This window comes from Eptatretus burgeri, chromosome 3 (genome assembly GCF_056783735.1).
Source record: "Eptatretus burgeri isolate ZD-2024b chromosome 3, Ebu_testis_v1, whole genome shotgun sequence".
NCBI classification, from domain to species: Eukaryota; Metazoa; Chordata; class Myxini; order Myxiniformes; family Myxinidae; genus Eptatretus; species Eptatretus burgeri.
In genome coordinates, this window is record NC_140963.1 from 89998982 (window position 1) to 90025233 (window position 26252).

Sequence of the window (26252 nt, forward strand, 5' to 3'; positions counted from 1 at the left end):
AGCTGTAAAATATTGCAAACATCCTATTGTAACAGCCACACGACAAGATGTGAACACAAACACACCAGAGGATCCCCCAACAACAACTGTGAGTACCCAAGAGGAGGCGGACACACTAATGATTCCTCATGGTATTGAAGTGGCCGCTTCACCAGGAAACGAGGTTGACTTCTTCACACGAGATACTGACTGGTTTGTGTTGATCCTGAGAAGACTGCCACAACTGGGCAAAAATAATGGAATTGTAACAGGCACATCTGACACGAGAAGAAGAGTTGCACTACAACCAATATATAATCATCTGGGACCTGAACGGGCAGTAGGACTCCCAGGCTTCCATGCCATCATGAAATGTGACATTACTGGTCATATCAACGGTGTTGGTAAGAGAACAGCATTCAAAACGTACATGCAGTCGCCACCTCAAGTTGTAAACGCTCTTGCCAAACTGGGAGAATGTAGTGTACCATCTTTGAATGTAAAGAAGGGGTGTGAGGCATTTTTGTGCAATCTCCTGAGTACAAAGAAAGTATCAGCTGAAAATGCTTCAACCCTCAGATGGAAACGTTTCAAAGCACTTCCAAAAAATAATTGTGCAGGCAAACTGCCACCAACAGCTGGAGCATTGTACAAACACATTCTTTGTGCACATATGCAGGCCAATATATGGAACCAGGATGTTATCATCCACCCAGTAATTCCTGATCCATGCCAACTGGGCTGGCCTAAAGAGGATGGTAGACTAAGACCGGTCTTATCAGAGAAGCTGGCTGCCCCTGAAGCAGTTTTGGAGCTCACCAGATGTACGTGTTCAACAAGTGTATGTTCACGTAACACATGCACATGTAAGAGACATAATCTTGAGTGCACTGAATTGTGTAACTATGAGGCAGAAGTTTGTGCATGCAATAACATTCCAATACCAGATGTATCTGATTTATCAGACAGTGAAAGTGATGAAGAAAGTGAGTAAGACAGATCAAAATAGGTAAGTATCAAATGGATACATGCATAAACATTGTTCATATAAATACATATTTGAACTAGAGGGGGAGCACTCGGGAGAGTGCAAAACCTCCGCTGCCAAAACTGCTGGGTCACTCAAGTGAACCTTACATCTTATTCATTCACTATGATGTCAACAGTGCTGACAGTTAGTTCTTTTCTCCAACATTTTTTTTTTTTTGGGGGGGGTTGGAAATCACTTAAAACATGTAGAAATGCAAAAAAAAAATTCTTTTTTTGGGGGGGGTAACAATTTTGAGGGGGGGGGGTTGGAAATCACTTAAAACATGCAGAAATGCAAAAAAATATATATTCTCTAACAATTTTTTTTTGGGGGGGGGGACCAAGTCCAAAATTTAATGGCATGATCCTTGGACCATACCTAACCCCCCCCCCCCCCACCAAATTTCATCGAAATCCGTCGAGGAGTTTTTCCGTAATACAGTTCACAAACAAACAAACAGAAAGGGGTGAAAACAGTAACTTTGAAGTTATCCATCTTCATCCATCTTCATTATTCATCCATCTTCATGAAGGTATCCATCTTCATTATTCATCCATCTTTGAAGATGACAGAGGTTAATAACTGTAAAAATGTATAACAGTGTGTGTAAGGTATAAATGGTGGCCATTATGCAATAAATAAATGGCAGCCATTTTGAAATAAACAGTTGGTGTTATCACAGTTATTGGTAATGATTAATAAGCAACATTTGACATTGATGTTTACTGGTGTTTTTCAGTACTGGTATTAAATCATTATTTAACAAAACTCTTAAAATAGCATTAAATTATCAAAATGGTGGCCATTTTGGATTTTTATTGCCCAGCTATAATGTAATGATTCGGGAATCATGTTTGATATTGTTTATATTTCATTTCTGACTGATGTGAGGTGCATGTTTAATCCAATACAAGTTTTTAATGTCAAGAAACTTGAAATATTAGTAAAAACTAGCAAAGTACCCACCCGTGGGCAGGTACAGTTATCTGTTGAATGGCGTTGGTCCCGTCTCGATCGGATGAAATTGAGAAATTGACGTTATCCGGTGACCTTGACTCCGTGACATTTGACCATGACCTTGACCTTGATCCCCTTATGTCCGTTCCCAAGGATCACATATGCCAAGTTTAATCTCATTCTATCCAATGGTTTGGCCATCTATAAAGGACAAACAAACATGAAAAATTGACGTTTTAGTCAATTTATGACGTCATAACTCGAAAACCGGAAGTCGGAAGTGAATGTTGTCAATCAACTGTGCCATTTAATTTAGATTATCTGTCGAATGGCGTTGGTCCCGTCTCAATCGGATGAAATAGAGAAATTGAAGTTACCCTGTGATCTTGACCCCGTGACCTTTGACCTTGAACTTGACCCCCCCTATGTCCGTTCTCATGTCCCAAGGATCACTCATGCCAAGTTTCATCTCATTCCACCAGGGTGACCAGTATCTTGCCAAAATGTGAACATGAGTGACTTATTTATTCGATTAAAGTTACTCAAAAAATAAGGGTTTCGTTGACCTTGATGCTTGACCTTTTTGTGACCTTGACCTTTGACCTTGACCTTTATATTTTCGTACGGTTAATAGTATCTCTCCAGGACCGTTCTACATGAAATATCAAGAGATTTTGATGAGAACTGAGGAAATAAAATTTTCATGAAAAATCCGTTTTTTCGTCATGACGTCATAGCGTCAAACTTTTGACAGATCTGGAAAGCACTTATCAAGCGCTTTCATATGAGGTATTACTCGATATGGTATCTAAGATTACAAAATTTGACCTTGGGGTCAAAAACTTTCGACCTCCAGCGCTAACCATGAAGGTCAAGGCCGATTGCCACCAAAAATTAATCAGCTCAGCGCCAGACAATGAACAATATTCCCAACAAGTTTGAAGACGATCCAATCAAAATTACTCAAAAAATAAGGCTATCGTCGACTCCCCTGATTTGCGACAAAGTGACCTTGACCTTTGACCTTGACCTTGAAAATTTTATGCGCTGAAAGGGACCTCTATAGGACTCCGATATGCGAAGTTACAAAACTATCCAATGATAACTATGCTCTGCAGAGTGATCGATACGTGATGACAGACAAACGAAAAAAAACAAACAAAAAAAGAAGCATAGACTGGTACTTACGAAATCGTCAACTTGACCTCTGACCTTGTCTAATAAAAGCTGTCTCGAGAGAAGGTAGAGACGCAAACCAGAAGTTTCTACGATGATTCTGTACCAAACCATCAAAAATCGAATGTTTGACCTCACTGTGACCTTGACCTTTGACCGATTTTGACCAAAATCTAATCAGCGCGAGCCATCACCCTCCTGAATCACGTGATGTAATTTGACATTGGTAGTTTCTTCCATTCTCGAGTTATAACTTTTTTTGGGATGTTTGACCTCACGGTGACCTTGACCTTTGACTGATTTTGACCAAAATCTAATCAGCGCGAGCCATCGCCCTCCTGAATCACGTGATGTAATTTGACATTGGTAGCTTCTTCCGTTCTCGAGTTATAAATTTTTTTTGGATGTTTGACCTCACTGTGACCTTAACTTTTGACCAAAATCTAATCAGCACGAGCCATCACCCTCCTGAATCACGTGGTGTAATTTGACATTGGTAGCTTCTGTTCTTGAGTTATCGTGCCTACAAACAAACAAACAAACAAGCAGTCATAGACTGGTACTCACTAAATCATCCACTTGACCTCTGACCTTGTCTAATAAAAACTGTCTCAAGAGAAGGTAGCGACGCAAACCAGAAGTTTCTACGATGATTCTGTACCAAAACATCAAAAATCGAATGTTTTGGATGTTTGACCTCACTGTGACCTTGACCTTTGACCGATTTTGATCAAAATCTAATTAGCACTAGCCACCACCCTCCTGAATCACGTGGTGTAACTTGACATTGGTAGCTTCTTCCGTTCTCGAGTTATCTGTACCAAACCATCAAAAATCGAATGTTTGACCTCACTGTGACCTTGACCTTTGACTGATTTTGACCAAAATCTAATCAGCGCGAGCCATCGCCCTCCTGAATCACGTGATGTAATTTGACATTGGTAGCTTCTTCCGTTCTCGAGTTATAAATTTTTTTTGGATGTTTGACCTCACTGTGACCTTAACTTTTGACCAAAATCTAATCAGCACTAGCCATCACCCTCCTGAATCACGTGGTGTAATTTGACATTGGTGGCTCCTTCCGTTCTCGAGTTATCGTGCCTACAAACAAACCAACAAGCAGTCATAGACTGGTACTTACGAAATCGTCAACTTGACCTCTGACCTTGTCGAATAAAAGCTGTCTCTCGAGAAGGCATCGACGCAAACCAGAAGTTTCTACGATGATTGTATCAAACCATCAAAAATCGTAACGTCGACCGAAGCAAAAATCTCCATTTCTCCACGCAATTATACCTTAACGTAACTCAACGACGCGTGTGCTAGAGCGCACTGCATCATGGGACAACCCGTGACGCGTCGAGTGAAATATTTTTTTATACAATCTTAAAACGTCTCCAAAACATCCGATTTTTACCAGAATTTCTACAACCGAGTTTTAGGCATCCTAAGCGATCGCAAAAACTGAAGAGAAAATTAAAATCGAAGTTAAAATGAACTCATAATGTCGAGCGAAGCAAAAATACTCCTTTTCTCCACGTGAATTTATGGAATTATGTTTGACCTCACTGTGACCTTGACCTTTGACCGATTTTGACCAAAATCTAATCAGCACTAGCCACCACCCTCCTGAATCACGTGGTGTAATTTGACATTGGTAGCTTCTTCCGTTCTCAAGTTATCTGTACCAAACCATCAAAAATCAAATATTTGACCTCACCGTGACCTTGACCTTTGACCGATTTTGACCAAAATCTAATCAGCGCGAGCCATCACCCTCCTGAATCACGTGATGTAATTTGACATTGGTAGCTTCTTCCATTCTCGAGTTATCGTGCCTCCAAACAAACAAACAAACAAACAAACAAACAGAAACAGAAGGCATCAATATACTTTCGAAATCTTTAGATTTCGTAAGTAACAAACAAACAGAAACGGAACTGATCAATATACTTACGAAATCTTTAGATTTCGTAAGTAACAAGCAGTCATAGACTGGTACTTACGAAATCGTCAACTTGACCTCTGACCTTGTCTAAGAAAAGCTGTCTTGAGAGAAGGTAGCGACGCAAACCAGAAGTTTCTACGATGATTCTGTACCCAACCATCAAAAATCGTAACGTCGACCAAAGCAAAAGTCTCCATTTCTCCACGCAATCATTTTATATTATTTTATCAAAGTCACAAAACCGTAATATTCGGCCATCCACCAACAATCTTTACATAATCCGATGGCTTAGCGAGTCAGGCATGCGACGATAACCTTTATTGGGATAAAAATGACTTTTAAACACCATCTTTATCGAAAACACCGTCAGCGCGCACACGGAAAACTTTTACGTGACAACGATGCGTCTGCTCGAGCACACTGCATCACGTGACGACCCGTGACTCGTCGAGTGAAATATTTTTTATACAATCTTAAAACGTCTCCAAAACATCCGATTTTTTTTTTAACCAGAATTTCGACAACCGAGTTTTAAGTATCCAAAGCGATCACAAAAACCGAAGACAAAATTAAAATTGAAGTTAAAACGCACTCGTAACGTCGACCGAAGCAAAAATCTCCATTTCTCCACATAATTATTTTATATTATTTATCAAAGTCATAAAACCGTAATATTCGGCCATCCACCAACAATCTTTACATAATCCGACGGCTTAGCGAGTCAGGCATGCAACGATAACCTTTATTGGGATAAAAAATGACTTTTAAACACCATCTTTATCGAAAACACCGTCAGCGCGCACACGGAAAACTTTTACGTGACAACGATGCGTCTGCTCGAGCACACTGCATCACGTGACGACCCGTGACTCGTCGAGTGAAATATTTTTTATACAATCTTAAAACGTCTTCAAAACATCCGATTTTTACCAGAATTTCGACAACCGAGTTTTAAGCGTCCTAAGCGATCGCAAAAACCGAAGACAAAATTAAAATCGAAGTTAAAACGAACTCGTTATGTCGAGCGAAGCAAAAATCTCCATTTCTCCACGCAATTATTCAATATTACTTTTTCAAAGTCACAAAACCGTAATATTCGGCCATCCACAAACAATCTTTCCATTATGCGACGGCTCAGCGAGTCAGGCATGCGACGATAACCTATATTGGGATAAAAAAAAAAGACTTTTAAACACCATCTTCATCGAAAACACCGTCAGCGCACACGCAAATCCATACGTGACTCAACGACGCGTCTGCTCGAGCGCACTGCATCATGGGACGACCCGTGACGCGTCGAGTGAAATATTTTTTATTCAATCTTAAAACGTCTCCAAAAAATCCGATTTTTACCAGAATTTTGACAACCGAGTTTTAAGCGTCCTTAGCGATCGCAAAAACCGAAGACAAAATTAAAATCGAATTTAAAACGAACTCGTAACGTCGAGCGAAGTAAAAATACTCCATTTCTCCACATTAATTTACGGAATTATGTTTGACCTCACTGTGACCTTGACCTTTGACCGATTTTTACCAAAATCTAATCAGCACTAGCCATCACCCTCCTGAACCATGTGGTGTAATTTGACATTGGTAGCTTCTTCCGTTCTCGAGTTATCACGTTTTGGATGTTTGATCTCACTGTGACCTTGACCTTTGACCGATTTTGACCAAAATCGAATCAGCACTAGCCATCAGCCTCCTGAATCACGTGATGTAATTTGACATTGGTAGCTTCTTCCGTTCTCGAGTTATCGTGCCTCCAAACAAACAAACAAACAGAAACGGAAGTCATCAATATACTTCCGAAATCTTTAGATTTCGTAAGTAACAAACAAACAAACAGAAACGGAACTGATCAATATACTTACGAAATCTTTAGATTTTGTAAGTAATAAACATACAAGCTGACTAACATATCTTGCAAAAACTTCGTTTTGGCAAGATAACAAACACACACACAAACATATTCTATCTTTTTAGTATAGTAGATATTGAAAAAACTGGTGGGCATTTTGAAATTGCTGGTGATCCCCCTTGCACATGAAAAATAAATGTAGCAAATACTTTTTTGTTTCTCCAGTGTCTACTCTACATCATATCAAATTTTTACCAAATGTAGCAAAAAAAAAAAAATGCAACTTTACATAATGTCCTCGACCTAGACCAACACCCCTGGACATCTCGACAGCATACAGTTCATACAAAACGCTGACAAAAGGACAGTTTTTTTTATAGACTTCAAATATTAATCATGAGTATTTTCATTGTAATGAAAACGTACCTGTTCAGTTTTAAAATGTACATAAATTCAGAGGTGGTGTTGAGTGTGCGAAAGTGGACGTGTACTTGTACATAACTTCTTTAAAGTGTATGTGTTCATGATAAATATCTGGGTAATTTCCCCGGCGGCCTCCCGACAAATTCATTATGGATGCAGGTATTTCATGGCTGAGCCAATTTTAATTTTAATTTACTTCACATAATACAGTTTGTGAATTTCATGTCCATCATTTTTTTTTATAAACCTTCAAAAGTCGGGTGAAAACCATGTTTTTTTTGTTTTTTTTTAAATGAAAGACCTCCATTTTCTTTCCTCGACATCATGAGAACGAACCTTTATCGGGCGGTGTATATTAGCCCTCTGGTGCGATCGCTGCAAGTGAAAATGCATTACATTGTTTGAGTTGTTTACAAAATGTTCCTTTGTTTCCTTAAAACGGGACCTTTATTTAGTGATAGAAGACATGTTGTTCAGTCTTTAAATGTACGTGAGGCCTTTAAACAATCTGAGCTATGTGGAGTGAAAAAGAGGGTGGCGATTTCTGGACAGCTGGAGGGGAAGGCTTGGCCTGTAGAATGGGTGGTGCTTATGGACCCACCCACAGACAGACACACAGACCCACAGATACGAACTCAGCCTTATATATTAGATATAGATTAGTCCATGAAAGGCTATTGGAGAAAAATCGCATCATATGCATTAAATCGCTCCAAGCTCCTAATATGAAAACTATAGCACCTCCAACAGTGATGTATGCAGTGATTCGTCGGAATGAAGATCAGGCATTCGATGATATGATTGAGGAAAGTTAAAACAAAAAACAAATTTTGAGCGCTTTATTGTGAAGAAGCCCTTGTGGCCTGTTCCAAGGTAAGGCATTTTTGAGCAAGTCGAAACAAAATGGCGGCTTAAGACCCCCTTGCGAGGTGATTGTGGGCTGACCAAGATGGCGTGCCGCCATCTTGGTAAGGCTTTTTTTGGCTTTTGATGATGAGCATCCTGTTAATTATCTTCAAAAGGGTGTTTAAATTTACCAAAATACCCAGTTTTCATTCATTCAATCCTTTGGCATTCTCTTCGTATGCATGCAATTTTTTGGGCCTCGAGGTTTCATGGATTTGGAGTTGTGTAGACACACTGTCGCATGCACACACACACACACACACACACACACACACACACACACACACACACACACACACACACACACACACACACACACACACACACACACACACACACACACACATTCTCTTTTATTATTATAGATGTGCTTTTCTTGCAAAATTATTGAATTAATTTGCTTGTAATGAAGAATGATTACTTGGTGATACGCGCAGGACTCTGATGCGGACACATATCTAGCCATTGTTGCTTTGAACTACAACCTGACAGCCATACTGCATTCATGATAACTTTCGATAAACCTTTTTGTTTTGTGGTGTGTTAGGTGACAGCCCAGCCACTATTGAGCAACAGCCAACGCAATCCTCGCAAGCCCCTCGCAAGAAACGTGCCAGAGTGGATGCTACTGTGGAAAGTGTAGGAGGGATTCCTTTCTTTTATTACCTCCACTACCAAATATGGAAGGAGGTTTTGTTTTCACCCGTCTGTCTGTTTGTTTGTGTGCAGGATATCACAAAAAGTTCTGGACGGATTTGGAGGAACCTTAGTGGACAGGTTGGGTGTGTGACCACAATTAATTAATTAATTCGATTTTGGTGAAGATCCAAATCTGGATCTGGATACGAGAATTATTTAATTATTCAAGTGATTCTTCACCATTGAGAGATTGGTCCAAAAACGATGTATAGCAGCATGATGTTTCAAAAATGTACTGGGCCCGATATGTTCTCGTGGATCAGGCATTGCATGGCGGGTGTACGCGCTCTCCCGAGTGCCCTTCTAGTTATTATTTTTTATTATTTTTGATTACTTTGTAAATGAAGTTGTATTTTTGTGTGGGAGGATGGAGAGAATCGGAACGTTAACCATGGTGTCACCATCTTCACAGATGCCAACCCTCCCGATTTCATCGGGAGGCTTCCGAAAATTCACCCAAACTCCCGCCCTTACGATCACTATCCTTATCCTCCCGAAATTTTGATATTTTTGCACTGTTCACTAATCAGAATGTACTAGTATGAGAATTGAATGAAAAGCATCGTCTGCTACGTATAGCATGTGGTAACTCCATAACGTTCGCTGCTACCAAATTGTACGTAAAAAATTGCAAATTCAAATGAGGAGCAGCGAAACATTGGGTCTGGATCTCGCTTATGTGATCATGCACTGAGATTTAGTGCATGCGGTATGTGTGCAATACAGTGCATGCGGTATGTATGCACAGTGTATATGCATGCGATACGCTCACTGCATGCAGCTGGGCCCCGTACCAGCCCGGCGGTCGCGACCACCGTGCGGTGTTTAACAGCCGCTAGAGTTCTACGAGTCGCGCTGCAGCTGTGGAACATCGACTTCGAAGTTACCGATGCTTCAAGCCCTCGATGTTGATTACGAAATGGCAGAAAAGAAGCTTACGAAGACCAAGAAATGGTCTCAGAAGTACAAGACCGAATACAATCTCCAATACCCGTGTATTCGAAAGTCTGAAAGAGGAATTCATCATGCGTATTGTACAGTATGCAGCGTTGATATTTCAGTTGAGCACGGAGGTTGCGATGATATTCGGAAGCACGTTGGAAGCAAACGGCACACAGACATTGCAAAGGAGAGATCTTCGAGCACGAGTACCGGTACACTTCTGAATTATTTCACCAAACAAGGGACAAGCGAGGAAGAGGATGTTACCTGAGCAGAACTTCTCTTTAGTGGATTTATTGTGGAACATAACTTGCCCATATCAGTCTCAGATCATGCTGGACCTCTATTTCAAAAGATGTTTCCAGATTCAAAAGTTGCTTCAAAGTATGGATGTGCAAGAACAAAAACTTCAGCAATAATTGGTGAGTTGTCAAATGTTACTGCTTCATCTATTGCCGATATTGCTAGACTAGCTCCATTTAGCCTAGCTACAGACGGTAGCAATGACAGTGGTGAGGCCCAGCTATATCCTGTCCTGATTTCGTACTATGACAACAGTGCTGGGATTGTGAAGCAAGGTTTGCTAAGTTTGCCTGCGTGCAAACAAGATTCCACTGGAGAAAACATTTTCAAACTGCTTGATCATGAGTTCAGTGACAGGAAAATTCCGTGGGGAAATTGTGTTTCCTTTTGTGCTGATAATGCCTCTGTCATGGTGGGCAAGCACAAAGGAGTCGCTGCTTATATCCACAAACAAAATCCAGAGTGCTACATCATGGGATGCCCTTGCCATATGATGCACAATACGGCCAAGAAGGCGGCTCAGGCCTTACCCATTGAATTAGATGACTTTCTCATCGATATTTACTACTACTTGGACAAAAGTAGTAAACGCGTCAAAGGAGTGAAAGCACTGCAAGAACTCTGTGATGCCCCGACACACAAGATTCTGAAGCATGTCGCAACAAGGTGGCTGTCCCTTGGTCAGTGCCTAGACAGGCTGATTGAACAGTGGGAGCCACTTCGCCTCTTCTTCAAAGAAGAAGTACGAAGAAAAATGCAACCAACTGTAGCCAAGACTCTAACAACGAGCAAGAAGGACGGCACTGTATCTACTGCCAGTACTGGCACTGCAGGATCAAGCACTAGTGGAGCAGCATTCACCACTACCACTGCAGTATCTGCTGCGAAGAAGACAGCAGGGACAGCACCAAAACCAATGCTGAGAGCAGGTAGCATCACCGGCCCTTCATCACGTTCATCGACAAAGCAGATCCCTTCAGAGTCGAGAAAGACTGTGATAGTCCCATCTACAGGCAAAGAAGGACCCAAGTTAAGTTCTGCTTTTGCCAAATCACTTGATAGAAGCTCAGCAAAACCTTCGAATCAGAGGTCTTCTTCCTTGGCTGCACCTACCTCAAGCTCTCTCCTCAAACGTAAAATTGGATCTGGTACTACGAGTCTGACCTCTTCTGCTGGCAGTAAACGCAAGTGTGATCGCCCTGCGGCTAAGTGTACTACGAGTTCTACAACTAAAAGCGCATCTTCCTCAAACACTGTGCAGGAATCTAGAGAAAAACGTGTCAACAGGATGTTCTTGTCTCCACAAACAAAACTCTATTGTTTCTTCCTTCGATATGCTAACAAGCTTTTTGAGAAGGGGAATCTTCTGCTCCAAAGAGACGAACCCTGTATTCATCTCCTGCACGGAGAATTGAATGGTCTTCTGAAAGATATCTTCGTACGGTTTTTGAAACCATCGGTGTCATCGGTTGCTCTGGTAAATGTACCCTTCTCTGACAGAAATCATCAGAAGAATGATGAGGACCTCATGATTGGGAACGATGCCAAACTGTATATAAGGGAACAAAGGAGTCTCAAGAAATCTTCACTCTGAGTGAGTCAGACATCCAAGGTTTCTTCAGTGCAGTTCGCTCATATTATGTGAAAGCCTGCAATTACATCTTCAAAACCTGGCCGCTAGATGATGAATTAGCCAAGCATGCTCAGGTGCTGGATGTTAAGCTACACCAAGAAGTGGGGTTTGACTGTGTGGAGTTTTTCATCAAGAAATTCCCCTGTCTGTTCAGTGGCGGTGATAGTGACATAGACAGTCTTGAGAGTGAATTCGCTCACTACCAGGCAGACGCCTCCATAGCTACAATTGCTGCTGAGACAGTGAGAGTGGATGAGCAGTGGCATCGGATTTCACAGCTCACAGATCCCTGCACTGGTGCCAAGAAGTATCCTAATTTGAGCAAAGTGATGAAGGGAATCTTGGTCATTCCTCATTCAAACGCATCATGTGAGCGGGCACTCAGTCTTGTACGGAAGAATCATACTGAATTTCGTCCCAATTTGAGTGTCAAAACCCTGGAAGCTCTCTTAATTGAAAAACTAGCTCATAGCACCCCTTGCTACCAGAGAGAATACAGCAAAGACATAATCAGAAGGGCTAAAAGAGCCACACAGCTGTCACTCAGCAAAGCTGCCATGGAAAAAGCAAGCAGCAGTAGTACCAGCCAGTAAGGTAAGAAAAATATTGCTTCTTTTGTGCTTTTTGTTAATCTTTGATTGTCCCCTAACTTACTAATATTAACATACATGTAACATTAAAAAGTGCACAATTTTCCCCTTTTTTTGTTCAAAAAGTGGGAATTCTTAACATGTTAAATGCTCCAAAATAATGCTCAGAGGGCACTAGAGAGCGTCTAGAACCCCAGAGCTTCCAGGGCCCTAAGGCGGGCTCTGGACCCCGCCGCAAGGGTCGAGCGCTCCGCGCTCGAGATGTGCGCTTAGCGCACATTATTTGGTGTCGGTTGCAAATCCTCCCTAATTCTGATTTCCAAAAGTTGGCATCTCTGCATCTTTCGAGTCATGAGTTTTGGCCTCCATTTGAAATGGGTCTCTCAAACGCAGTGTTATTCCTGACAGATACACAGTTGTAGCTTTTATGTTTACCTTCTGTACAGATGAGAAATACTGTAGAGAGTAATGAGTAACATGGTGCTTTGTTTTGCAGGGCAGGAAGCTTCTTTTTTTTCTTCTTTTTTTTTCTTTTTTAACTTGGGGAAGGTCCATTCTTCTTTTCAGGTTCTGGACTTGTATTTGGTAGTGGGACTTGAAGGGAGGGGGTCCAAACCCTGAAACCCAGGTCAGGCCAAGATACCCTGCAGTCCATCGCACCCCAGCTGCAATGCTTATAAACGCCCGGAGACAGACGCCAGTGTTTTTTCTTTATTTAATTTCAGCACACATTTTACAACCAAAATGCGACAAGCCCCAGAATCTCTCAACCCGAGCCAAATTCCAAAATTCAAACGATGGAATTGAACCCAGCAGCAGCTCCGACCGCCAAAAAGTGCCCATCCGCCCAACTCGCACACCCCTTGACACTCCAGGCTCAAAAGCCAACACAAATACCACAGCACAACATAACCACCTCCAAACCACAACATTTCCACCTGTGGGAACTCATCACAACCACCCATTGTTTATCACTTCATGAAAGTTGAAAGTGGGGTGAGAGAGGAAGGAGGGTGGGGAAGTGAGGACAAAGATATGGAGGGAAGGATGGATGGATGGATGGAAAGGATAGAGAGAAGGGATTGATGGATGGAAAGTGGATTCACAGCAAGTTCCACAGTTGTTCATGAACACGTGATTCTCCATTCTCACAACGTGAACATGAGGTGTAAGGAATGAATGAATGAGTTCCCAGCTGCTGTTCCTTCGTCTGCTATTACATTCCCTTTTGCGTCTGCAACGAGGTTGGGATTTGGAAACGATTCTCCCCTAATTACCTTTAAAGTACTCTTTGTGTCCGAGCATATCTGTGCGGTGCTCAGCTTGACCGCTCCGAGGTGAAGGTTACATTTTAAACTTTTGTCAGATTTAGCTAAGACAACGTAACACATGTTTATATGTGAACTGCATTTACATTATCCCCTAATATTGTCTTGGATGTCAATTTGTAATTTTATTTTCAAAAACGACAACAGCAATGATTAAAAAGTCATTTACACCGCTGTCTGTTGTCTCGCCATGGCTTACAAACATCGGTGTGATCTCTAATCCATCCATCCCATCCCTTCTATCCATCCCTTCCATCCATTCCTTCCTTCCCTTCCATCCATCCTTCGCTCCATCCATCCGTTGATAAGGAACGACAGGCTTGGCACCACATGACACCGTGGGGCACAACACAGGCAGGTGGTCAATCGATGTATTTTTGAATGTGTTAATCAGAGGGACAATGCAGAGTGATAGTGCAGATTTTTTTAACCTCCGCCATCGAAGATGGACAGAGGTTACTGTTTTCACCCGTCTGTTTGTTACTTACGAAATCCAAAGATTTCGTAAGTATACTGATCACTTATGTTTCTGTTGGATTCGCTATATATGCGAGATATCCCTTATTGTCGGGTTTTCCGTGTGTGTGTGTGTGTGTGTGTGTGTGTGTGTGTGTGTGTGTGTGTGTGTGTGTGTGTGTGTGTGTGTGTGTGTGTGTGTGTGTGTGTGTGTGTGTGTGTGTGTGTGTGTGTGTGTGTGTGTGTGTGTGTGTGTGTGTGTAACGCGAGGTTCCACAGCACGAACCAGCGAACCGATTTCGATGAAACTTTGCCAACAGGTGGAATATATACTGGGAATGTGCGCGTTTGAATTTCGTTGCCAAGCAACCACCCGTTGCTGTGCAGCGGCCGAAAAACCGCGTACAGTATTTTCAATACTTGTCCTTCAGTTTTGAATGATAGAGAAACGAGACTTCGGAATAAAACACTGAGATATTTAGAAAATTTTACTCGAGCCGATTTTTGATTGAGGTTTTATTTTTCAAATGGTAGTCCATCAAAAATCGGGTGTCTATTTACCGTCATTTAAGGTGTGTATACAGTGTTTGTAAGGAACTACACCGTCGTTCCACCTTCGATCTCTCCTCGATCCAAACGTTATTGACCAAAGTGAAAAGGATCCAAAATAAATGGAATCACCGGCATTTCTGTCTTTGTGGATTTCTAATAATATAATACAGTATGTTTATTTATTTTCTGAAAACGATTCCACGACCCACACACCACCTTCAATTATTTATTTATTTACCGAAAACAATCCACTATCCACACACCACCTTCAATTATTTATTTATTTACCGAAAACGATTCCCCACCCACACACCACCTTCAATTGTTTATTTATTTACCGAAAACGATTCCACGATCCACACACCACCTTCAATTATTTACTTATTCATTATGAAAAATATTGTGTGGCTCAGGAAGTGTGGTCAAACAAGAGCATTGAGAGAAGTTTATCGGGTTTTCCGTGTGTGTGTGTGTGTGTGTGTGTGTGTGTGTGTGTGTGTGTGTGTGTGTGTGTGTGTGTCTGTCTGTCTGTCTGTCTGTCTGTCTGTCTGTCTGTCTGCAACGCGAGGCTCCACAGCACAAACCAGCAAACCGATTTTTTCAAATGGTAGTCCTTCAAAAATAGGGTGTCTATTTACCGTCATTTTTTATGAGGAGTGCCAGTTGTCAAAATACGCAATAGGAAAAATCTTGCCAGGTCGAGGAACAATTGTATGTAAACAAATACATCTTGGCAATGAATCTTCGTCGGTGGATCGGTCAGAATGAAAAGCATCGTATCTAGCGCTTCGATCCTCGCGAATCCCTCGTCGCCTACCGGCTTGTTTGTTAACCTCCACCATTGAAGATGGATGGAGGTTACTGTTTTCACCCCTGTCTGTTTGTTTGTGAACAGTATTACGGAAAAACTCCTGGACGGATTTCAACGAAACTTGGTGGGGGGGACCCCAGGGTCAAATTTTCAAGTTTTAGGAACCATATCGTGTAGTACCTCAAATTGAACACCTCGATGAGTGCTTTCTCGATTTGTCAAGCTTGAGACATGATGATGTCATTTGGTGACGTTATGAGGCAAACGCATATTTTTCATGGTTACTCTGTGGAACGATTCTCATTGGCAGATATTATGGCAGATATTCTCTCGTAGGCAGATATTCCTCAAGGAGTCGCTCCTGGTGGATAGCAGCTCTGTTCACCTCATTGTGACCTTAAAGAAGTCACACGTGGTCACCTTTTGGCAAGATACGGGTCACCCTGCGGGTGACATTGGTTTATTTGTTTGTTTGTGTGTTTGTTTGTGTTTGTTACTTACGAAATCGAAATCGAAATCTAAAGATTTCGTAAGTATATTGATCAGTTCCGTTTCTGTTTGTGTGTTTGTTTGTTTGTGTGTTTGTTTGTTTGTTTGTTTGTTTGTAGGCACGACAACTCGAGAACGGAAGAAGCTACCAATGTCAAATTACACCACGTGATTCAGGAGGGTGATGGCTAGCGCTGATTAGATTTTGGTCAAAATCGGTCAAAGGTCAAGGTCACAGTGAGGTCAAACATCAAAAAAAAAAATAAAACTCGCGAACTGAAGAAGCTGCCAATGTCAAATTACACCACGTGATTCAAGGTCAAGGTCAAGTTGACGATTTCGTAAGTACCAGTCTATGACTGCTTGTTTGTTTGTTTGTTTGTTTGTTTGTGAACAGTATTGTGGAAAAACTCCTCGACGGATTTCGACGAAACTTGGTGGGGGATTAGGTATGGTCCAAGGATCATGCCATTAGATTTTGGACTTGGTCCAAAGTCCAATATGGGCGCTATGGTGGCCATTTTGAAAAAATGTTTGAATTTTTGTTTTCGCATTTCTACATGTTTTAAGTGATTTCCAACCCCCCCCCCCCAAAAAAAAAAAATTGTTAGAGAAAAAAAAAACAAAATTTTGCAACTTTTTTTTTTCAACAAAATTTCGATTTTTTTATTTTTTATTTTTTTGCATTTCTGCATGTTATAAGTGATTTCCAACAAAAAAAAACATGCCAAAATTATAATTGTGGCTGATTTTGGAACTTCAGGTGGATATGCCCACGTAAAATCAACTTCTGTCTCAAGGAATCGTGTTATGACGAATTGAGTATGTAAAAGGGAAAGTTGCAAACTATAACTCTGTGAGCACTGTTGACGTCAAATTGAAGGAATAGGATATCAGGTTCACTTGAGTGACCTCGCAGTATTGGCGGCGGAGGTTTTGTACTCTACCGAGTGCTCCCCCTCTAGTTTGCTGTGTATTGCAATGACTTGCAAACTAACATCCAAGCAGCTTATAGGGTGCTCGCCAAGTAGCTTAAACACTAAAGCAAGCACTCCAACAAAACTCCAACGAAAATAAAAGCTACAATGGAAGGCTTGGCAAGCGATGAGCAATCGCCAATCGGTCATATTATACACGTCCCGGAGACACCCAGAATGTCAATGTCCGAATTGGACAAATGGACACGTTTTTTTTTTTTGTTTTTAGCAGTCGGAACTGCTGCTAAGGTCAATGAAGAAGTTTAAATTTTGAAATTTGGCTCAATTTATTTTCGAGATTCTGGAGGTCATGGCATATGCGGAAATGAAATAAAGTCACGAATGATGGTGTCTCCAGGTGTTTATAAGCATTGAAATGTATCCAGTGATTCGTAGGTATGATGATCAGGCATTTGATAATATGAGTGAGGAAAGTGTGGGGTGGGAGAACTTTATTGTTCAGAAACTGTTGCGGCCTGTTCCAAAAGGCATTGTTGAATGGGCCAATAAAAATGGTGAATTAGATCCACAGCAAGGTGACCAAGTATGATGCCTTGATAAAGGATAATTAAATAAAGCTGTTAATTATCTTCAAAATGTGAGTTTAAACGAACCCAAACACCCAATTTGCTTGCAGCAGCCATCATTGATAACGAACAAAAATGTCTCGTATATAAGGGTTGAGAGAGAAAATTGAAATATAAATAAAACCAGCAAGATTAACGAGCCAAGTTTGTCTGGAGTTGAAAGTGAGCAACACTTTTGAGCTACATTTCCATCACAACCTCCAGTGGTTGTTCACATTTGGTTGTTTTTACACACTGCCCTATGCTTGACATCTGATGAAAGGGTGACCAGCTGATATTGGACTGGGGGAATGACTGAACACCAAACATTCACCACGTCAATTCTAATTTTAACCTTTCATACCTTGTTAACTCAGGACGAAACATTTATGAACCGAGTTGAAATAAAAGTGAAGATCCCAGAGGAGCTGAAGCCGTGGCTGGTGGATGACTGGGACCTGATCACCCGACAAAAGCAGGTCAGGGTACATCCCCTTTGGTCAGCCCATGTTTGTTTGCAACTGTTTTGTTTTTTAATCTGTTTTTTAATTTTTTAAAACTGCAATTTTAATCGTAACCATTAATTTTAAGATCATGTGATCAGCATGGCCTCCGCAATTTAACATCAGAACCCTGTCCTAATGTTGTCACCCAAATTTGGTAGCATTCTGGCTGGTGGGTCTGGAGAAGAAGATTTTAAAAGAAATTTAATGTTGGCCATTTTGACATACTTAACGTCATGTGACGGGAACGAGCTTTGCGATTCCTGTTACCAGTCAGGAGAGAAGCATTGCTGCAAAATTTCTGCCGGATTGGGCCAGCGGTTTGGCCGGAGAAGTCGACAAAGGAGAGACGGACGGCGTGTGATGACAATACCTTATCTGGAATGTAAATTCCAGATAAGCTAAAAAATGAGTGTTCGAGTATGCAGCTGAACTTTGGCATGCAGTTTTTGAAACGGTCTGCATTCTCAATTGCTTCAAAGTTTTTAATTGTTTTTTTCTATATTTTCCTTGCAGTTATTCCATTTACCTGCAAAAAAGAATGTTGACACTATTCTTGAAGATTATGCAAACTACAAGACGTGTCGTGCAAATACAGACAGCAGGTGAGACATTACAAATGAGGAATCGATTTTGGTGAAGATCCAAATCCGGATCTGGATACGAGAATTATTTAATTATTCAAGTGATTCTTCACCATTGAGAGATTGGTCCAAAAACGATGTATAGCAGCATGATATTTCAAAAATGTATTGGGCCCGATATATTCTCTTGGATCAGGCATTACGTGGCGGAGGTACGCGTTCTACTGAATGCCCTTGTTACCTTCGCATTCTGCGAAAGGTTATGTTTTGGTCGCTGTGTATTTATTTATTTGTGAATATGTGTGTTTGTTTGTTATTCGCATAACTCAGAAAGTATTAAACCAAATTGCATGAATTTTGGTGGGATGATTCGTGAGTATCCAAGGACGATTTGATTAGATTTTGGGAGCGATCGGGTCAAAGGTCAAGGTCAAGGTCATGAAAAGGTCAAAAACACTCTTTTGAGCATAACTTCCTTCAAAATACAGCTATCGACATGCAACCACCGCCATATTGTTCCATGACGAGATACCTTTCGGATATGTAGTATCGGATTTGACGTAACGTCATCGGAAGTGCGTCTAAATTACGTCACAAGATGACGTAAATTTTCAATTTTCGATCTCATCAGTTTTGATCATACCGTTTTGTATGACTTACCTTAAGGACGTCACACACCAAATTTGACTTCGATCGGACTGACCGTTATGACGTCATTGACGTTTGAACATGACGTTTTTCAATTGTGGCTAAAATGTCCTGATATTTTACATTCAAATATCTATATAATTTATGAAGCAAAATCTCCCAAATCCAGGCATTAGGATCAGTACCAAAATATCTGTTTATTGATGTACAGGTTTTGCCAATTAACTCTGTAGTCAAGGTCAAGGTCTCACTCAAGGTCAAAATATACTCGTAGGCATAGCTTCAGATGTAATAGAGCTACTGACATGAAACCAATGTTAAAACGTTCAGTGAACTACGAGCTTTCAGAATGGAAGTCCCCGATTGGACGTGACATTCCCGGAAGTGCGTCAAAATGACGTCATTTTTCAACTTTTTAATTTTTCAGTGTTTATCATTCCATTTTGTTGGACTGCCTTCAAGGAGGTTACACACCAAATTTGACGTCAATCGGACTGACGGTTGTGACGTCATGGACGTTTTAAAATGCGGTTTTTCAAATGTGCCCAGAAAAAAGTTGCGGCGGCGAAGGTATGCGCTCTACCGAGTGCCCGTTCTAGTTTGGATATGGATTTATTCATTTGAGGAGATGGAACAAAGTCCTCCCAGGACTCAAAGTATCCACCTCCGCTTTGGTAAGGGATTAAAGTCCATGGACCAAGCTGTTCAATTTTGTTCTCAGTTTTCTTCCGAGGGTTCTTTTCAGGATCGTCACTGAATCCCGGACTGCCTCCAATTGTAGTTCGTATGTTGTAATATTTCTGGGGATAGTTTTTAAAATCTCAGTGAGATTATTCTTTATTATTCCTGTTTCTCCAATTATCGCAGGTGCAATTTTGGCACTCTTTAGCTTCCAACATCTCTTGATCTAATTTTTGAGGTCCTGGTATATTTTCTTGATTTCTGCATTATTTAAGCCAAAATCGCTGGGTACTGAGATCTAAATCAGCAATACTGTCCTTTCCTTTTTGTTCCTGAGAACAATGTCCGGTCGCAAGGCTTTGGTTTCTGTGTTCACGCTTGATGGGATCATCAGGTTGTACAGGAGCATGACGTCCTCATTTTCTATGATTGCCTTGGTTCATGTTTCCATGAGTTTTCTGGAGCTGGGATGTTGAAATTTTTGCAGATATCCCAACTTTGCATACTTTGTTGTGCAGTTGTGTGTAAAGTTGTTCTGATAGTTTTTTGCATCCTGAAAGCAAGTGACTAGATGTGCATGTGTGCGCACGTGTGTGTGTCCAGGTCTATATATTTTCACTTTAAAAATGGTTCTCTGCAACTGCTTATCCAGTAGATGCGAAACTTTAAACATAGGAGTGACTCCCCATGGAGAATATTGTGTGTGCGTGCGTGTGCATGTGTGTGTATGTGTGGTTAAATGCTCACTCTTAGTTGGACTTTGGAATGACTCCACACATTTGATATTTTGACTGTGAAATTTGTTTCAATGTACTCATCATATCATGAAAAGTTTTTGAATGTTTTTTTTTAATTTCACTATTTTTCTCTGGACATCATTAGTTGGGAAAGGGGAGATCTGGCTGACCTAAAGTGTGTTGGCCCAGCTGGTAAAATGAGTAAAATCTCTGGTAAAACCAATGACTATATAGGAGGGCATTGCCGTTCGTGGAGGCTACGTTCTTGAAAATCCTCGAACTGCAAATCCACGATGCGCAAACTTAAGGGGTAATGGGGAAAATAGGGTTTGGGACTTTAACTTAAAAATTTGTCACTCCTTTTTGCCAAACTCTACCCTTAATTAACATGTTTGTGCATTGTTTTTGTGCTCTTTATTTTCATGAATAAAAGGGTTATAAGAACATAAATAAAATATTCTTTTTCTGCATGAAGAACATAAAATAAAGTTTATTTTCTTGAGTTAAGATCATGAAACTTATCTTTAATAATAATCATGATATACTTGATCCAATAATGTGATAACGATTTTGATGATAGCGACGATAAAGATGAGTTGATGGAGATGATGATGGTGATGATGATGTTGGAGAGTTTGAGTGGTTATTTTATTGACGGCTCATGTTAATCTGGTGAATAAATGTGCAAAGTAGTTCGCCAACCCATGATTATTTGAGTATGTTGACCGCAATCCGCAAACCTTGCCTCAATAAATTCATCACGATAGAGCAAATCCACGAAGGGGAAACCTGCAAATGGCTCGGCTCTCCTGTAATGTTGAATCAAAGATCAACTTTAGGTATTTTTTTACACTTTTGCATTCTCTTTCCGATAAATATTAAATCAAAGATAAATGTTGGGTATTTTTTTAAGTTTTTTGTTTTACTCTTTATAAATGTGTAAAGAGTAAAAATGGCATACTATACCCTAAATTTTGTATTTACTATAAACACCCACTCACTATGAGAGTGGCTAGGGGAGTGGGCAGCCCGGATCGTCTATGTGCACATGCGCACCATGGGGATGGCCGTGTGTAAATGTTATTTTTATTATTATTATTATTAACGGCCACAATTATTCCCACATCCTTGTCGGGCTGTATGGGGGGAAGCTTGGCCCAAGTCTTTCACTAACTGGCTGGCCAGGCCTGACATTCGACTGAGGTTAGGGCAGGAATTTGGCCATGGTGCCGGCGATAGCCCACCTACTTTACGCGGAGGACACTGGGGCATCTTTAATGTCCACTAACTTATGCTAGCAGACAGGACGCCCAGTTTAACGTCCAGCCGATGGCTGGCACACACATTGATGAATCACCCTGCCTGTGAAACACGGAATACAGTTTATAGCTGTGTCAGGGTTTAAACCCAGGTGAGACAGCTTAGAATTGAGTGTGTGTACCCCAAGGTCATCCTTCCAGCACCCATGTTAATATTATTAGGGGACAAAGCCATTCTGGCTGGTATCCTTTTGATTTTGTTCAGATTATTATTAGGGTACCGAAGGGTACATCGAAGGGTACAAAAAACCCTCTCAGAGCACAGTCCTTGAAATTCCTTGAAATGCCTCGGAACATGAAAACTATATTCCAGTCGTAGAAGGCCCTGGAAAACTTGTCCAAGTCCTTGAAACTCCTGGAAAATCGAGACAATTGCACAAATATAAATAATCTGCCAGCTTCCCTGTTGGAATTGTTAATTCCACCAGGTTACTAATTTTAACCTCCCCCAGGGATTTACCATTAATGCCTCATGGAAATGGTTTCTCAGTCCGATCAGTCTGGACCACAGAGTCGCCATGGAGCTAATCCTAATCTCCTGTCAATAGATTGATCTGCTGGGTGCAAATTTAGCTGCTAAATTATCCCTGAGTTAATTCCCTCTCATGTTCTTTTATTCTACCTGCTTCTATCTGTTAATGGTCCCTGGCATTTATCCATTCAGACCAAAAATATTTGAGGACCCCTTTTGGGACTTTACGCTGTTCCCACTTTATACACAATTGTAAATTGGCAGTGCCTCTGTGCTGCAGGTGATAACGGAGACATGCAGCGCGTACAGTACTATTCTGTAGGCATACCTATCTTAGTGTCAACACTGCGGTTCCATGGAATCGTAATCAATTCCTTTGTTTTCAGTTATTATTTCCCTTCGTGATTATTAACCATGGCTCCCAAGAGGAAAACTGTTTTAAGTGGTGAACAAAGTGCAAAAAGGTCGAGAAAAATGATGTCTTTTTTTACAAATAAAGTGGAGGTTTTGGAATGGCTTGATCAGACGAGAGTGTACAGCATCGCCAGGCAGACATTTGTGGCATTCAGGAGTCCAATGTCCGCCAAATAAAGAAATGCGCAGAAAACATAATGCAATGGGTAGTAAATGCTCTGCTTTTGCACCGCGAGTGAGGTGATTCTGGTAAACCGTTCCACTACGTGACGCATTAGTTTATCGGTGAGAGAAAACATAACCCACCGCTTAAAACAAGGGTCTTACTGTCGTCTGAAAATCCACCTCATATGTGGAGAGCATAATTTGTTGACTTCAAATTTTTACGACAATGAGGATAATGACTCATTGGAGTTTACTCCATGTGACAGAAGCCTTTGATTAATGCTGCAAAAGGTACATCTTGGAATGATTCCGTTGTATAACATGCTAAGCTGGTGTATTTTGGCTGTAAGTGGACATGTATTACTGAAATATTCAATGGTATAACATAAAAATAAACAAGGTTTCATTCTGATTCTTCTTGTTTATTCCAATGCCACTTGTTGCACAAAACATTTGCATTAAAAGTCCTGGAAAATAACTTTTTTGTCCTGGTAAACTCCTGGAAATTTTGTCTTCCATGGCTGTGCAAACCAAACGGCTATTATTCCGGTGTGGATTCTCATTATAGTTCATCCCCCTCACGTTTTCACTTTTATTCGCTTTTAAATTTGCTTTCTCTATAACCGCTTAAGCGATTGATATGAAATTTTCAACATAGGAGTAATTGATTACCCATGGAGAATTTTTATTGTTATTGATAACTATGACATCATGGGTGATGTCGTATGACAGCCATGTGAGATTAAAGCGAAAACTTTGGACATCTCAGAAACTGCTGAACTAAAAAAAAATTGAGGTACTTGGCACATGTCAGGTACTCTCTATGGGGAATAATGTTTGATAACGATGACGTCATTGGGTGCCCTGGTGTGACGGGCATAATTGGTTTGGTCAAAATCCTGATCTGATCAATACGAAAATTTTTGTCGGTGATCAGCAGAGAAATTTGTCAAGAGATTTAAATTGATGATGTCATCGGTGATGTGGTCTGGCAGCCATATTTTTTGGGGAAAAAAAAAAGCATTAAAAAAAATTTCTCAAACGGCAGAGCAGATCGATGCGAAATGTTATATGTATGATCTAATACTCATAGGGATAAAAGTTTGACAACAAAAAAGGTCATCAGTCATCTGGTCTGGCAGCCATATTACATTGAAAAAAGAAATTCTTTTAAAATCCTCTTCTCAGAAAACACGTAGCTAATCGATAGGAAACTTTAGAAATATGATTGACTCCCCATGCTGAATACAATTTGATAACTGAAACATCATAGGTCACATGGTCTGGTAGCTATCATCGATTGAAGCTAAAACCTTGAAATATCTTGTCAACTGCTAAACCAATTGATGCGAAACTTTAAGTATATCATCGAGTAACCGTGGGGATAAAATTTGGACAATGAAAACATCATCAGTCATGTAGTCTGGCAGCCATATTGGATTGAATGAAAATGTTTTTTGTTTTTTTTAACCATCTCTGAAATGGCTTAACCGATCGATGCAAAACTTTTCATATATGATTGACTACCTTTGGGGCATATAGTATGATTACAATGATGCTATCTATCATGCAGTCTGGCAGCCATGTTGGAAAGAAAAATCAACCTTATCCGATCATTGTGAAACTTTAAATATGTGATCATCTACCAGTGTAGAAAATAAGTTTGATACAAATGACATCCTGGATCATGTATTGGATCAAAACGGGACAGCTTGGGCCCTGACATAGCTGCTCAGTTATAAAGCGCTTGTCGAGTTATTAGTCCCCTACCAGTTTTGCGAGAGGGGACAATCGGTTTGCTCTCCGTACGTCGGTCCATCCGTTCCACCTTTGATTTTGCAATTTATTTCTTATACCCTTTTTCAACCAAACCTGAGAAATGCCTTGATTATGATAAGTTTGAATTACATGGCATTTCTTCAACTTTTCACAGAGTTATTCCATTTTTGGACTTACTAAACATCACATTGGGAGGTGACATGTATTGCAAAGCAATTCTCGCTCTTTTTATGAATATGATTAGCTTTGGAATTCCAGGTAAGGTATTGTCATTGTGCTCCATCCATCCGTCTGTCTTCTATTTTGATTTCTCCGGCCAAACCGCTGGGCCGATCTGGCTGAAATTTGGCAGCAACCTTCCGATCCCGACTGGTAACTGGAATTGTAAAGCTTGTTCCGGTCACTTGACTTTAAGTTGGTCAAAATGGCCGACTTAGGAAATTTCTTCAAAATTCTTCTCCAGATCCACCAGTCAGAATGCTACCAAATTTGGGTTACAGCATTAGGCCAGGTCATGGATGTTAAATTGCAGAAGTCATACTGATCCCATGACCGGAAGTGTGTAAAAATGGCCGACTTGCTCAATCTCAGGGAAAATTGTGTAAATTCCTTCAAACATCTTCCTTTCCAGACCCACCGGTCAGAATGCTACAAAATTTGGGTTACAACATTAAGCCAGAGCCCAGATAAGCTACAGGTCCACTGGTCCGATTTTTATTAGAATGCCACCAGCAAATACCACCCGTCACTTTGCTGATGGGAATACCAGAGGGAGGGAGAGAGAGAGGAGGGATGGGAGAGAGAGAGGAGGGATGGGGGAGCGAGGAGGGTTGGGGAGCGAGGAGGGTTGGGGAGCGAGGAGGGTTGGGGAGCGAGGAGGGGTTGGGGAGCGAGGAGGGGTTGGGGAGCGAGGAGGGGTTGGGGAGCGAGGAGGGGTTGGGGAGCGAGGAGGGGTGGGGGAGCGAGGAGGGGTGGGGAGGGAGGGAGAGAGAGAGGGTTGGGGAAGGGAAGGCAGTGAGAGGTAGGGAAGGCAGACCTGCGATGAAGCGTGAATTACGATTTACACACTCATGAAAATGCTTCTACACCGTGCAGACGCGTCAGGGGGCAAAGTCCGCCCGGACGCGTCAGGGGGCAAAGTCCGCCCGGACGCGTCAGGGGGCAAAGTCCGCCCGGACGCGTCAGGGGGCAAAGTCCGCCCGGACGCGTCAGGGGGCAAAGTCCGCCCGGACGCGTCAGGGGGAAAGTCCGCCCGGACGCGTCAGGGGGAAAGTCCGCCCGGACGCGTCAGGGGGCAAAGTCCGCCCGGACGCGTCAGGGGGCAAAG

At 41.3% G+C, this 26252-nt stretch overlaps 1 protein-coding gene across 6 annotated transcripts in view; it reads left to right on the top strand.

Annotated features, from left to right (window-relative positions):
- MORF4L1 (mortality factor 4 like 1) overlaps positions 1-26252 on the top strand; it is a 100674-nt gene that overhangs the window by 60429 nt on the left and 13993 nt on the right. For 2 of the 6 annotated variants that reach the window (XM_085874465.1, XM_085874467.1), the window contains exons 6-9: positions 8825-8916; positions 9007-9054; positions 18001-18102; positions 18643-18731. In XM_085874465.1, coding sequence (XP_085730591.1) covers positions 8825-8916; positions 9007-9054; positions 18001-18102; positions 18643-18731 — 331 coding nt within the window. Of the gene's footprint in view, positions 1-8824; positions 8917-9006; positions 9055-14081; positions 14127-17999; positions 18103-18642; positions 18732-26252 lie in introns of all 6 variants that reach the window. The other 4 variants (XM_085874468.1, XM_085874471.1, XM_085874466.1 and 1 more) reach the window with 3 other exon arrangements.